The 16,275-nt window shown below is 46.8% G+C and overlaps 1 protein-coding gene across 2 annotated transcripts in view; it reads right to left on the bottom strand.

Moving 5' to 3' along the window:
* FNDC3B (fibronectin type III domain containing 3B) overlaps positions 1-16,275 on the bottom strand; it is a 420,792-nt gene that overhangs the window by 148,866 nt on the left and 255,651 nt on the right. For both annotated transcript variants that reach the window (XM_040428242.1, XM_040428241.1), the window contains exons 11-12: positions 15,365-15,418; positions 14,056-14,180 (exon numbers count right to left, since the gene is read on the bottom strand). In XM_040428242.1, the coding sequence (XP_040284176.1) occupies positions 14,056-14,180; positions 15,365-15,418 (179 nt within the window). The remainder of the gene's footprint in view (positions 1-14,055; positions 14,181-15,364; positions 15,419-16,275) is intronic.

The raw sequence follows: 16,275 nt of genomic DNA, 5'->3' as shown, positions 1-16,275 counted from the left end.
ACCCTACCTTGCATGTCACTCCTCACTCACTCACTCCCTACCAACCAAAGTGCAACTAAGTAAAAGAAAATTATTTACATGACTAATACTCCATGCTTGTTCCCTGGAGACCCCCGGCTAGAAAGTACTGTTGGCATATACATGTATGACTAAAGCCAATCCTGGGGGCATGAATTTACAGCAGTAGTGGTGCACACTGCTAATAAGCCACCCATACTAATGCATGTGTTGCCTACTAAGCAAGTGCTACAAAAGTGACCATAATAAATTAATCATTACAATAGAAACATCTATTTCATACCTGGGTTCCTATAACTTACATTGATTTCTGGCATGTAGATCCAAAATAAACAAATATTTATGTTCAAAGTACAGAAAAGCCCCAGACTTAATTCTCCTTATCTGAATGCTCTCCAGACATATCCAAAAAATGAGTTAGGAGAGTTCACAACTGCCCCTTAATTAAAATCCCATGACTTACGTTTTCTATTTTTCTACCAACAAAACAGAGTCAGGAAAACCTTTTACTTGCCAATTATTAATAATCCTTCGCCAGTCATGCAAGGAGGTAGACTTTACATAACTTGCTCAATTACTGTAACTATTTAAATCCTATTTACCACAACTTTCAATAGTTCCAAAAATTTTCTGTCATTTGTTTAACCCTTTCAGGCCCGGAGTTTTTTTTGGGCGTTTTCATTTTGCGCTCCCTGCCTTCCCAGAGCCATAACTTTTTTTATTTGTCTGTTCACATAGCCATATGAAGGCTTGTTTTTTTGCGGGTCAAGTTGTACTTTCCAACGCCACCATTTAATATTGCATATGATGTAGTGGGAAGCGGGAAAAAAATTCCAAATGGGGCGATATTGCAAGAAAAAAAACAATTCTACCATAGTTTTAGGGGTTTTAAATTTAGGACGTTCAATGTACGATAAAACTGGTTACTTTTATTGTACAGGTCAGTACAAATCCGGCGATACCTTATATGTATAGTTTTTCTTGTGTTTTGATTTCTTTTTTTTTCGCCATATTTTGACCCCTATAACTTTTTTGTAATTTTGTGTACGGAGCTGTATGGGGGCTATTTTGTTGCGGGGCGATCTGAACTTTTCATTGATACCATTCTGGTGTGTATGACTTTTTGATTACTTTTTATTAAATTTTTTAGGAGAAAATGAAGCGTCTAAAAATTGCGAATCAGCCATTTGGAACCTTTTTTTTTTCTTCTATTATGCTGTTTGCCGTATGGGGAATATATTTTTATACTATGGTTGTTTTTGTACCTCAGGACATCCAGGATATGTATTTTTTTAGTTCTTTTATTTTTATTTTGGGAAAAGGCGCTGGGAGTCGGACCCCCGTCGCTCTGATATAGATGACCTATCCTGAGGACCTATACAGATGACCTACACTAATGAGAGGCAATCACCCCGAAATAGCTGTCTGCAGATGAAGTACTGGCTTATTTAATATCCAAGTCATGTCTCAAGACCTATTTAAAGGGTCGAACAATCACTGATATAACCTCCCTCGTGTACAGCTATTAGTGACTGACCGCTATCTCTGTATACAAACTTACACAGAGAATACTTTCAATCACTAATAACACTTCCCCCATGTAGAGCTATCAGTGACTGACAGCCATCTCTGTATACACACTTACACAGAGAATGCTATCAATCACTGATAACACCTCCCCATGTACAGGTATCAGTGACTGACAGCTATCTCTGTATACACACTTACACAGAGAATGCTATCAATCACTGATAACACCTCCCCCATGTACAGTTATCAGTGACTGACCACTATCTCTGTATACACACTTATTAGAGAATGCTATCAATCACTGATAACACCTCCCCCGTGTACAGTTATCAGTGATTGATACACACTTAAGGCCAGTGTCAGACTGAGATGCCCTGGGCCCACCAGTGGAATTGATTCTGGGCGCCCACCGTACAGCTACCATAAATGGAAATGTTTTCGGTCTCATGCACTTGACTGTGTGCATTTTACACAATACAGTGGGCAAAACAGAATTATATTGTGCACTATATCAAAGTTTTTTCATGAAGCAACGAACACATGGCTTTTAGTTGATAACTTGTTTTTTTACAGTCAGCAGTGTGGATGGTACTAAATGAACCACCCAGTCCCTCAGCTAGGCTAAACAACATCCAAAAAGAAGAAAATGTTTGCCAGCAACTGAAAAAGTTTATTGGAGTGAATATATCATAAGGAAAAGGGCTACACGGTGACACTGGCCGCACAGCAGCTGTCGCGGCCAGGATCGCTAAGTAGCGGTGATCCTAAAGAAATAAATGGGATCTTCATGACAGTCATAAGAAATCTAATAAATAAAAATTATTCATGTAACGAACGAAAAAACCTTATGGCCGTCAAAAAGTATGTATTATAGATAAATAAATAAAAATTTAAAAAAAAGGAAAATGTGCCTGGTCATGAAAAGCTCAGGAAGAGGACCAGTCGAACATTCTAACCTTTATTTTTATATTCTGTAAAGGAATGGGAAAGAAAGGAAATCTGCTTTTTTATGGCATGCACTGTAATTCGATTTTTATTACATTTTTTTGTGGAATAGAATAAAAAAAACACTTTATACACTGTCACCATGTACTGGAAATGCTATATAATATACACTGCCTGTCCAAAATAAAAGTTGCCACCAATAAAAAGCCTTTAGCTTTGATAATGGCACACATTCGCTGTGGCATTGTTTCGATAAGCTTCTGCAATGTCACAAGATTTATTTCCATCCAGTGTTGCATTAATTTTTCACCAATATCTTGCATTGATGATGATAGAGTTTGACTGCTGGCAAAGCCTTTTCCAGCACATCCCAAAGATTCTCAATGGGGTTAAGTTCTGGACTCTGTGGTGGCCAATCCATGTGTGAAAATGATGTCTCATGCTCCCTGAACCAGTCTTTCACAATTTGAACCCGATGAATCCTAGCATCCTAGTCATCTTGGAATATGCCCGTGCAATCAGGGAAGAAAAAATCCATTGATGGAATAACCTGGTCATTCAGTATGTTCAGGTAGTCAGCTGACCTCATTCTTGGACTACATACTGTTATTGAACCTAGTAGGGATCGACCGATATAGATTTTTTAGGGCCGATACCGATACCGATAATTTGTGAACTTTCAGGCCGATAGCCGATAATTTATACCGATATTCTGGGAATTTTCATTTTTGAGAAAAAAAAAAATTCCTACACAAATCTGCTGAAAATTAATATGTTTATTGTTAATGTGTATTTTTTTTGTTTATTGTTAATGTGTATTTTTTTTTTATAAATCTTTTTCATTTATACTTAATATTTTTGTGTTTTTTTTTTTACTAACTTTTAACCCCCTTAGGGAGTAGAACCTTTGTCCTATTCACCCTGATAGATCTCTATCAGGGTGAATAGAATCTCACACTGTCCCTGCTGCTCTGTGCATAGTGCACACAGCAGCATGGAGCTGAACATGGCAGCCAGGGCTTCAATAGCGTCCTGGCTGCCATGGTAACCGATCGGAGCCCCAGGCTTACACAGCTGGGGCTCCGATCGGAGGAGCAGGGGAGAGGGGATCCTGTGGCCACTGCCACCAATGATTAATACTGGGTGGGGGGGGGGGGGGGCGCACTGCGCCACCAATGTTTTTACTATTGGCCGGGATTGGGATGGGGGTGGGGGGCACACTGCGCCACCAATGATTAATACTGGGGGGCTTGGGGGGGCGCACTGCGCCACCAATGAAGATAAGTCTCTCGATCATTCATATACAGGAGGCGGGAGCTGGCTGCAGAATCACATAGCCGCCGGCTCCCGACCTCTATCAGCGGTAGCTGCGATCCGCGGCACCTGAGGAGTTAACTACCGCGGACCGCAGCTATTGCTCATAGAGGTCGGGAGCCGGCTATGTGATTCTGCAGCCAGCTCCCGCCTCCTGTATATGAATGAATGAGAGGCTTATCTTCATTGGTGGCACAGCGGCCACAGCCCCTCCCCTCCTCTTATGTTCTATCCCCTCATTGGCGGCAGCAGCAGCACAGGGGGAGGAGACACTGCTTCCTTCTCCCCTGTGCTGCGGAGGGAACACAGAGAGCGCTGAGAGCAGCGCGATCTGTGTTCCCCATACGTTATCGGTATATCGGCAAAATAGATGCCGATACCGATAACGTTAAAAATCCTCAATATCGGCCGATAATATCGGCCAAACCGATAATCGGTCGATCCCTAGAACCTAGACCTGACCAACTGCAGCAACCCCAGATCATAGCACTGCCCCCACAGGCTTGTACAGTAGGCACTAGGCATGATGGGTGCATCACTTCATCTGCCTCTCTTCCTACCCTGATGTGCCCATCACTCTGGAACAGGGTAAATCTGGACTCATCAGACCACATGACCTTCTTCCAGAGTCCAATCATTATGCTCCCTAGCAAATTGAAGCCTTTTTTTCTGGTTTGCCTCACTGATTAGTGGTTTTCTTACGGCTACACAGCTGTTCAGTCCCAATCCCTTGAGTTCTCTTCGCATTGTGCGTGTGGAAATGCTCTTACTTTCACTATTAAACATAGCCCTGAGTTCTACTGTTGTTTTTCTTCGATTTGATTTCACCCAACGTTTAAGTGATCGCCGAACACGATTATTCAGGATTTTTTTCCCGCCACATTTCTTCCTCGAATACAATGAGTCCCCACTATCCTTCCAGTTTTTAAGAATGCGTTGGACAGTTCTTAATCCAATTTTAGTACTTTCTGCAATCTCCTTAGATGTTTTCTCTGCTTGATGCAAGCAAATGATTTGACCCTTCTCAAACAGACTAAAATCTTTTCCACGACCACGAGATTTGTCTTTCGACATGGTTGTTTAACAAATGAGAAGCAACTCATTGCACCAGTTGGGGTAAATAACTTATTGCCAGCTGAAAGATAAGCGCCCATGCAGTAATTATCCAATAGGAGGCTCATAACTATTTGCTTAGTTAAATCCAGGTGGCGACTTTTTTTTTGGACAGGCAGTGTATATTACTAAGAGGTGCCATGGTGGTAAGGAAGCTGTTCCACCTAATGGCTGCCGCATGGCCAAACACCAGACGTCGGCACAGTCTGCAAATCTACTAAGGTTTACTACTTCCTTCTAGCCTCCTGACGAAGCTTAGAGGATCCCTCCCACACGCACAGCAGCACTTTGGTATGTTTTTATAGCCATTTTCTCATCCCAGTCTCTCTTTTTAGAAGATGGAATGTCATTGTAGGATGTCAGGCGTAGGAAGCCACTGCATATAGCACGGTGAAGAGGTATCAATTGGTGACCTTATTCTGAATGCTGTTCATGTATGCTCTGTCTCCTCATGCTTGGATATTTCAGGACAACAGAATAGATATGGCTTAGATGAATTATTGTGGTATACGGATTGCCTTACTATTAGGTATTGCAAAGTGGCATGCATTTTTTGTATTCCCTGCTATCAATTATTTATCTGTATATTTTAATAATGGTAAATTAATAAAAATTGATTATTAAGGAACTTTTCAACTCATTCTTTTTGGAAGTAAGGTTTACTACTTGCTGATTCTTAATGGCCGTGTGATTCTAGGCAATCTCTTAATTTATTTGTATACCGTACAGACTTTTGTTTTTTGCTACATGGGATGACACCGCTCTTCAGAATGCTGGCTGTGTAGAACTGCTGGCAACAGCAAATGATGGTTTGGATGCAACATCGGTGACCATCATTATTGCAATGTCAGGGTGCAGATTTTGTGGCAGAATATCTTGCGACTGAAAATCAGTTCTATTCATTTGAATAGGGCAGTGAGCTTGAGTGGACTTCTGCGAGCCCCATTAAGGTGAATGGAACTGATTTTCGGTCCCGGAATTTTCTGACACAAAGTCACGTTTGAAGGCACATGATGCAGATTATGTGCTGTTTTTCTGTGCGGATTTTTATATGGAAAAACCGCAGCGTAATACAGTACCAGTATTAAATGTATTAGATAAGACATGTACACTTTCTGTGCAGAAACTGACCTGGCATGTGCATTTAGAAGTCATGTCAACTGTTGGTGTAATCATTTGGCACATTTCACCTATTGCAATCTGCAGCAAATCTGCAACAAAAAACAAAGTAACACATGCAGTTTTTGGTGAAAATTTGGTGTTTCCTGCACATGGGTACATGTATATGAACAGAAAATCTGCACACCTGTGCATAACTGCATGTGTTTTGGGTAAATTTGCTGCGGTTTTCTCACAATTTGCACCCTTGTATTGCAAAGGTTGAAATCTCCCCAAAAAATTGTACAAACAATTGACAAGCTGTGGATTTTAAAAACACAGCAGGTCAATTTTGGAATTGAAGAAAAAAGCAAAGTGTACATGAGATCTCATCTCTTTGCTGGTACTGTATTACGTTGCTGTTTGTCGGCGTGAGAATCCATGTGGAAAAACATGTCATCTGCATCATGTGCATGCACTCTAAGGATCCATTCAGACATCCGTAGTTCTGGGTCTGCATCCGTTCCGCAATTTTGCGTAACCATTCATTCCGTTCCGTGACACCGCAAAAAAGATAGAGCATGTCCCATTCTTGTCCACAATCGCAGTCAAGAATAGGCATTTCTATCACAGGGCCAGACACATGCGTGTGGGCGGGCAGCTGGGGATGCTGCCTGTCTCTGTGTGCCGTGAACAAGATGACGAATGCAGACGTAGATCACTCTTCAGGTGGAGGGGAGCACAGTGAAAGAATATGGGCCACGTCTCTGCAGCAACACAGGCAGCAACCTATTACTTGCTGCACTTCCCTCCTCCCTGGACCCACCGAAGCTAATTCAGTTAGTGGAGGATGTACTGTATATACATCAGCAGCGTGACACCCGATCAGCAGGCAGATTACATGAAACTGCCTGACGGTCGGGTGCCGCGCTAATGATCTATATACATTAGCGGGCAGGGCACTTACATTCCTGCAAATGAGTCTGTTAGACAGTGAAGACTAGGGCCCACGAGGAATTCACCGGCTCCCCGGTGGGCCAGTCCGACCCTGCTTTACACCGCACAATGTTACAGCCGATTGATGGGAAAAAGGCGTTCTTTCCAGACAGTCTGCTGCTCTTTCAGTGAAGGAGACCACGGAATTTACATGCAGCAATCTCCTTCACAGTATGAGGACGAGGGATTGCTATTGGAGAATTATTGTTTCTGGGCAGCAGATCACTGTTTAGACAGCACGATCTGCTGCCCAGAAACAATAATTGATGTGCCTACACAAACAACATTTCACTCGTTCATCTGGTGTTCGATGGCGTATTTAGATGGGCAGATTGTTGGGAATGAGCATTAGCAGGGATAGTTGTTCCCTTTAATCTGCTCGAAAATCAGGCCGTGTAAATACACCTGCTATCAATCACTGATAACACCTTCCCAGTGACCATCTACCAGGGACTGACAGCTATCTCTGCATATACAATTAGACAGAGAATTCTATCAACTACTGATAACACCTCCCCTGTACAGCTATCAGTGACTGACAGCTATCTCTGTATACACACTTACACAGAGAATACTATCAATCACTGATAACACCTCCCCTGAGTACAGCTATTAGTGACTGACAGCTATCTATATATACACACTTACACTGAGAATACTATTAATCCCTCATAACACCTCCCCTGTGTACAGCTATCATTGAATGACAGTTATCTCTGTATACACACACACAGAGAATACTATCAATCACTGATAACACTTCCCCCGTGTACAGCTATCAGTGAATGACAGCTATCTCTGGATACATACTTACACAGAGAATACTATCAATCACTGATAACATCTCCCTGTGTATAGATATCAGTGACTGACAGGTATCTCAGTATACACACTTACACAGAAAATGCTATGAATCAGTGATAACACCTCCCCTGTGTACAGTTTTCAGAGACTGACAGCTATATCTGTATACACACTTACACAGATAATGCTATCAATCACTAATATAACCTTCCTGTGTACAAGTGAAGTCAGAGAAAGCAGAGATTTAATGTATAAATTACATGTCCTTGGGGGACACAGGAATCCTTGGGTATAGCTCAACAACCTAGGAGGCGTGACACTAAGTGAAAACTGTTAAGCCCCTCCTTCATCAGCTATACCCTCAGCCTGGAGAGAGAGACTACCAGTTGCGTGTCCAAGTAGTGAAAAAAGGCAATGACCAACCAAGTGGAACCATACAAATCAACTACCCGACAGGGGCAACTAAACCGTAACCTGTAGAACCAGAACAATGGGTGGGTGCTGTGTCCCCCAAGGAAGAGCGAGAAAGAGATTTTACTGGTAAGTTATACAAAAATCTATTTTTCTCGCCCATTTCCTTGGGGGACACAGGAAACCTTGGGATGTTCGAGAGCAGTCCAATAGGGGAGGGACCACAGCCCAAGACGAAACCACCGGAGGTATCAAGAAACCACCGCTTGTAAGACCAGACGGCCCAAAGCAGCATCCGCCAATGTATAAGTGTTCACCCTGTAGAACTTGGTGAAGGTGTGCAAGGAAGACCAGGTGGCTGCCTTGCACAGTTGCTCAGCCGAAGCCCGATTCCTCTGAGCCCAAGAGGCACCGACCGCTCTGGTGAAATGAGCGGTAACACCAAAGGGCGGCTCCCTGCCCTTGGCGCGGTAAGCATCAGCAATAGCCATCTTGATGAAGTGGGCAATAGACACCCTGGACGCCGCCAACCCCTTGCGCGGACCCTCCGGAACCACAAAAAGAGAGTCCGTGCTCCGAAAGGGAGAGGTGACCTCCAGGTAAATCTTCAGGGCCCTAACGACATCCAGGCGGTGCAGCTCCCGTTCTCGAGGGTGAGAAGGAGACAGACAAAGGGAAGGGAGGACGATGTTCTCATTGAGATGAAATGCGGAGACCACCTTCGGGAGGAAGGAAGGGACCGGACGGAGAACAGCCTTATCCTGGTGGAAAACCAAAAGGGGCTCAGTACAAGAGATAGCCGCCATTTCAGACACCCGTCGGAGAGACGTGATGGCCACAAGGAACATGACTTTGCAGGACAAAAGGAGAATAGAGACCTTTCGTAACGGCTCGAAGGGGGAGGCTTGGAGCGCCGAGAGCACAACATTAACGTCCCAGGGGGGAATGGGAGAGCGATACGGAGGAACAGAGTGAGCAACTCCCTGGATGAAGGTTTTGACAGGCCCGAGGGGGGCCAAAGGACACTGGAAGAGGATGGACAGCGCCGAGACCTGACCCTTTAAGGAGCTGAGTCCCAGACCCAGGTCCAGGACAGACTGTAAAAAGGACAGGACCGTGGGGAGGGAAAAACGAAGAGGATGAACATCCAGATTCTCACAGAATCCTAGGTAAGATCACCAAGTCCGGTAATAATTCCTGGACGAGGCCGGCTTCCGTGCGCAGATCATGGTGCGAACCACATCTGCAGAAAAACCCAGCCGCGTCAAGACTGCGGTCTCAACAGGCACGCCGTTAAACGCAGCGACTGTAAATGCTGGTGGAAGATCGGCCCTTGAAAAAAAAGGTCTTCTCTTGGAGGCAGCGACCAAGGCGGCGTCTCCCAGGAGCAGTATCAGGTCGGCGTACCAAGACCGGCGAGGCCAATCCGGAGCCACCAAGATCGTGGGAACGCCCTCTGACGCGATCTTCCGGAGAACCCGAGGCAGAAGGGGGAGGGGTGGAAACACATACAGGAGGGAAAATTCTGTCCACGGAAGAACGAGAGCGTCGGCGCCGTACGCCCTTGGGTCCCTGGCCCTGGACAGGAAGATGGGGAGCTTGTGGTTGAACCTGGAGGCCATGAGATCCACATCCGGACGACCCCAACGGAGGCAAATGGACTAGAACACGTCGTGGTGCAGAGACCACTCGCCCGGGTCGATGGTGGTCCGGCTGAGGAAGTCCGCCGTCCAGTTCTCCATGCCCGGGATGTAAATCGCGGACAGGGACGGAACATGAATTTCCGCCCAGAGGAGGATGTGGGACACTTCCCGCATAGCCGTGGCACTGCGAGTGCCCCCTTGGTGGTTTACATACGCCAAGGCCGTGGCGTTGTCCGATTGGACACGGACGGGATGACCCTGAAGCAGGGGAGTCCAGTGGCGGAGCGATAGGAGAATTGCCCTCAGTTCCAGTATGTTTATCGGCAATTTGGACTCCGCTGGGGACCAAGTGCCCTGTACAGTCCGGGGAGGAAACACCCCTCCCCAACCCTGCAGGCTGGCATCGGTGGTGATCACCAACCAGGTCATCGGCAGAAAGGATTTCCCCTGGAGAGGGGTCCATAACCACCAGAGGAGGGAGGTCCGAACGTGGGAAGGTAGAAGGAAAGACTGGTCCAGACTCTCCGAGGACTTGTCCCAGGCAGACAGAATCGCCCCTTAAAGGGGGCGAGAGTGAAACTGTGCGAACGGGAGCGCCTCGAAGCAGGACACCATCTGTCCCAACACCCGCATGCAGGACCTGAAGGACTGACGGCGGTGAAGAAGAAGGGTCCGAACCGAGCGGTGGAGGGCCAGACGCTTTTCCGGTTGGAGACGAACCTCCGCCACTTCCGTATCCAGCAACATCCCCAGGAAGACGAGTTGTCTGGAGTGGGTAAGAGAGGACTTGGAAAGGTTGATAATCCAACCGAACCGCTCCAAGCTCTGCAGCGTGAGCTCCATACTTGTGGACGCCTGGGAGAGAAAGGGTGCCTTGATGAGGACATCGTCCAAGTAAGGAAGCAGAAAAACACCCCTGGAGCGGAGTAAGGCCAGAACAGGGGCTAGGATCTTGGCAAAGACCCGCGGAGCCGTCGCCAGGCCAAAGGGAAGGGCGACAAATTGAAAGTGATCGCTCCCCACCGCAAAGCGAAGGAAGCGATGGTGACATTGAGCAAACGGAACGTGAAGGTAGGCATCCTGGATGTCGATAGTCGCCAGGAAATCCTCTTTCTCCAGAGAAGCTACTGCGGACCGGAGGGAGTCTATCCTGAACCGGCGGAGAAGGTGGCCGTACGCTCGGGGTCCCGCGGAGAACGGGACCGAAAGAACCGATCCGGAGGGAGGCAAACTCGATTTTGTATCCGGAGGATACAATCTCGAGCGCCCAGGCGTCGGGGATGTGTGCCTGCCAGGCGTCCCTGAAAAGGAGGAGGCGGCCCTCCACCCGGGGGGGTGGGGGCACACCTTCAGGCGGAGGACTGCTTGGTCGTGGAGGGACGTGCAGGATGCGGCCCCCTGGATTTACGCCAGGTGGGCTGCGGGCGAAAAAAGGGCTTCTTCCGCCTGTCTTGGGAAGGACCAGGGGAGGGACCAGTCGCAGGTCAAGTGCCGGAGGACCTGCGTGAAGAACGAAAGCGAGAGAAACCAGAGCGACCTCTGGTGACACCCTTAGGTCTGGATTGTGGAAGATGGGTGCTCTTGCCACCCGTGGCTTCCGAAATGATTTCGTCTAGGCGATTCCCGAATAGACGGGAGCCCGCAAAAGGGCGTCCGCCGACCAAACTTTCAGCCAAAGTTCCCTTCGAACCAAAACCGCTAGAGCGGAAGAACGGGCTATGAGGGCACCCAAGTCGAGGGAGGCTTCGCAAATGAATTTCCCTGCCTGGAGTATCAATTGGGCCAGCGACCGGAGGTCCTGAATGGAAACATCTGAGCCCAGTTCCTGGTCAAGTTGCGAACCCCATTCCGAGACCGCTTTGCCCGCCCAGGCGGGGGCAAAGACCGGTCTGAGGGCTGAAATATAGCCTTTGAAAGGGACTCCATACAGTGGAGCGAGGAGCCGTCCGCCACAGGAATGGCAGTGCTCTTAGACAGGCGGGCCACAGGGGGGTCAACCTTAGGTGGGGACACCCAAGTGGAGACGCAGTCCGCCGGAAAAGGATAGCATATATCCAGCTTCTTGGGGGGGGGGGTAAAACGGGCGTCAGGTCGAGCCCAAGCCTTAGAGACCACTGAGGAGAAGTCGGCGTGAAGAGGAAAGACCTTGGACGCCTGTTTGGGGCGGAAAAAGGACACACTAGCTTGGTCCACGCTGGGAGGGTCATCGTGTAATTTAAAGGTATCGTGAATATTTGCGATAAGATGACCCACTGCAGAGGCTAGTTTGGCCGGCAGTGCTGAGTCCATGTCCCAATCCGAATCCGCCAGTTCTCCCTCAGAGGGCATGTCCTGAGTGGAGGAATGGCCCGACTCGCGCAGAGAAGATAGGGACGCATCTGAGGAAGACGCACAATCTACCCTGGAACGCTTCTGGGAGTGCCTGGCCCTGGAAGCTACACTGGGACCAGGAGACCCAGACGGGGCAGCAAAAGCAGCGGACCCGGAGGGAACGGCAGGGGGTGTGGCGGGTTGCAGAGCCGGCTGATTGTCTACCAGGCGGCCTACAACATGGGTAAGATTTTCCACGGCCTGGGATAGACACCTAGCCCAGTCGGATGGACCAGAGGAAACAGGAGGGGCCTGGCATGCAGAGCAGTGCGGATCAGACTGTCCCCGTGGAAAAGGTTCCTTACAGGAGGTACATGCATGATACCAGGGTTTAGGGGCCCCAGTGGGATCGGACATGTTGGTGAAGTTGGGCAGGTAAGAGAGGGGCCTAAAGGCAGGCTAGGGCCGTTGGAACTAGGAAGGGGTTAACAGTCCTACCAGACCCAGAGATCACAGGAGTGAGCAGTATCAGCAGGAGCAGCAACAGCAGGAGCAGGAGGGACGGCCAGAGGATCCTGCAGGTCCAGATGCTTCAGGAGTGAGGGCAAGAGACAGCAGCGGTGGCGTCAGGCTCTGCGGTGCATACTGTGCTGGGAGGGATTTGAGGAGTGCGGGAAGCGAAGCCCCGCCCCCAACGATCGCACTGAGTTTCGCGCGCACGATTTAAACTGAAACTAATAGCGCCGGCCTGAAGTTCCGCGGCCGGCGCTGAATAAGAAGGGCCGGACATTCAGAGGCCCTCTGATGAACGGGGGAATCCTAGATGCGCTGCACCACCGCCGCAGGGTAAGGGGAGAGTGACTTGTGCACCGGCCGCCGCACTGAGCGGTCGCGATGTCGGCCGGCAGTGGAAGGGTGTGCCGGCTGCTGCCGCGCAGCTGGCAAGATACTGCCCGTACTGCAGAACTAGGGTGCCCTCAATAAAGCTGCTAGGGAGGGCAAAATAAGGTCCCTGACTCATGGGGGACCAGATAAATCCTTGAGAAGGATAAGTGGTGTGTGGGGTCATAAGATGTTACCACTGGAGGTCTGGGGCGTGTGGAGGGAGGGGGGGAGGGGTACTGCTGGAATAGGGCTGGAGCAGCCACTCTCACCATTCTGATGTCTTCGCTCTCTGTCTATTCGAGCAGGGTCGCCCCTTTAGCAAGACCCTTATGCTGGCGGGATGCAGGGGAGCTGGGCTGCCCTGGTCCTCCTTGTCTTCTGTGGGGGAGGCAGCAGTGCGGATTGCCGGCACTGGCGCAGCTCGACCCCGGGAGAACAGAGAGGTCCAGGCGTCTCTGTTATCCCTGCGAACAAAGCAGAAAAATTAAATTAAATAAAATAAAAAAATAAAAAATAAAGGAGAAAGAGCGAACCCTGCATGAGCAGGGAGTATCTTGCCTCCTTGGACACTAAGCAAAAAATGGTAGTCTCTCTCTCCAGGCTGAGGGTATAGCTGTGGAGGAGGGGCCTAACAGTTTTCACTTAGTGTCACGCCTCCTAGGGAGCTGAGCTATACCCAAGGTCTCCTGTGTCCCCCAAGGAAATGGGCGAGAAATGTAAAATGCTACGTTATAAATGTGAGATTCTTGGCAAATACATTTTGTACAAGATAAATTACAGGTTTTACTGAATCTATTCCCACAAAAATGTATATGAATCTGCTCAGAATCTCCTGCCTGCAGATTGCTTTGCATTTTGTGGTGATGAGTCCTCTTTAAAATATTGCTTACAAATTACATGTTCAGCCAGTAAAATAATAAACACTAAGGGATATATGCAAAATACAAGAGGCTCAAGAAGTTTAAAGAAGTTTAAGTGATACACTTACCTTTTCCCAATATCATTGCGCGCTGCTACTCTAAATGTATACCCCATTGCCGGACACAATTTTGTCAGCTTACAGTGCCTTTGGTTCCCTGTGTAACACTCTCTGAACACGCTGTTTCGTTTACCCTGTGGTAAAAAAGAGAAACATTTTCTGCTCATTGCTCTTTTTACATGTTTTACATTGCTCTTTATTGTGTTTGCATTTCGTGACATTGTTAAATTTGGTTGTAACCAACTTCTGTTTTCCCTGACATTCAGGGCACAGAAAAGTTTGTTATTAAGGAGATTAATAAATATAAAATGTTGAAAATATTCTTTTGGGGGTAGGGCAGTTGATGAGATGGAGGCACTTTTTCCATCTGCAAGGCAAATATTTTCCTATCGGTTCATGACAGGGAAATATACATCTGTGAATGATATGTACTCCCTGAGCAAACAGCTAGTGCAATCCTTAGAGAGCCAATACTTCCTGAGCGCACATAAAGCCAACATGCTAAGAGAAGAAAACATATAGAGCGTTCTTATTGATTGCTCTCTTCTGGTTTACGTTCAGGTTTAGTCACTGGCTGGCCGTGCAGTGTCTGTGTTTATATCCTGTTTCTGTCTAATGAGCTTAACAGAAGAAAAGCTATGGGGCCGTTTGACATGAAAAGCTGTTCATATTTTTGTATGTTGCCAACAAGACTGACCAATAAAGCAAAAAAAACAACAAAAAAGGTAAAGATTCTGTTTTGTTACAAAGAGTCTTATAGAACAGCACGGTGGCTCAGTGGTTAGCACTGGTGCCTTGCATCCTATGTTCGAATCCGACCAGTTTGTATGTTTTTCCTGTGTTTGTATGGGTTTCCTCCCACGCTCCAAAGACATACTGATAGGGAACTTAGATTGTGAGCCCCATTGGGGACAGCTTGATGCTAATTGTCTATCAGGTGCTGCGGAATATAGCGCGGAAAATAAATAAAGGAGTTCTACAGGATTAGAAAAACATGGCTGCTTTCTTTAAAAAAAAAAAAAATAGCACCCCCTCTCCGGAGGTTATGTCTGGTATTGCAGCACAGCTGCACTGTAGATGTAAAGGTGCTGTTTTTTCCCTATTTCGTATAGTAAAAGTAAAGCTTATTCAAAGGGACAGGGACAGTCAGTAAAACAATGCTACCTGAACAATGGGAGTACGTTGATAAGAAGAAGATTGAAATTATCCACCACAAGCCTAGAAAAATGCAAATCAGCCTGTGTGAACCAATCCAAATACTAGATGGCTTCCTCATAACTTCCCTACTTAGTTGCAAAATGTTATTATGTATTCTTACCTCATCCCACTGTAAAAGGTAGCTGGTGATTTTTGAACCATTATCAACTGGCGCCTGCAATAACAGCAGAATACTCTATTATTCTATATAAATACAATGTAGCACATGATAATGGTTTATCAATGATATTTGCAAAATACTGTAACACAACATAGAGGGAAGAACACAGGGATGCATCACATACAATGCATTCGAAAAATCTTCAGATCCTTTCACTTTTTTTTACATTTTGGTATGTTCCAGCCTAGTACTATAATAATAAATAAAAAATAAAAACATTTTCTCCATTATTCTGCCATCAATCATGAGAAAATGAGAACAGAATGTTCAGAAAATCTTTAATTTAAACATAAGAACATAAGAGTTCAGACCCTTTACTCAGGACTTAATTGAAATACCTTTGGAGGGGATTACAGCCTCCGGTGTTCTTGGGTGTGATGCTAAAAAGGCTTGGACACCTGGATTTGGAGATTTTCTGCCGTTCTTCTCTGCAAATCTTCTGTCAGGTTGGATGAGGACCAGTAGTGGACAGGCATTTTCAAGTCTCACCAGAGATGTTCAATTGAATTCTTATCAAGGTTCTGGCTTTGCCACTAAAAGACATTCACAGAGTTGTCCCTAAGCCACTCCTGTGTTGTCCTAGCTGTGTGCTTAGAGTCATTGTCTTGTTGGAAGGTGAACCTTCGGTCCAGTCTGAGTTCCAGGGAACTCTAGATCATGTTTTCATTAAGAGTATCTCTGTACTTTGTTCATTCAGCTTTCCCTCAACCAGTCTCCTTGTCCCAGCCACTGAAAAACATACCCTCAGCATGATGCTGCCACCACGTTTACTGTGGGGATGATATTAGGCAAGTGATGAACAGTGCCTGGTTTCCTCAAGACACGACCCTTAGAATTGAGCCCAAAAATTT

Source organism: Bufo bufo, chromosome 4 (assembly GCF_905171765.1).
Source record: "Bufo bufo chromosome 4, aBufBuf1.1, whole genome shotgun sequence".
Taxonomy (NCBI): domain Eukaryota; kingdom Metazoa; phylum Chordata; class Amphibia; order Anura; family Bufonidae; genus Bufo; species Bufo bufo.
The sequence above is the reverse complement of the archived record's forward strand: the minus strand, read 5'-3'. Positions and strand labels throughout refer to the sequence as shown.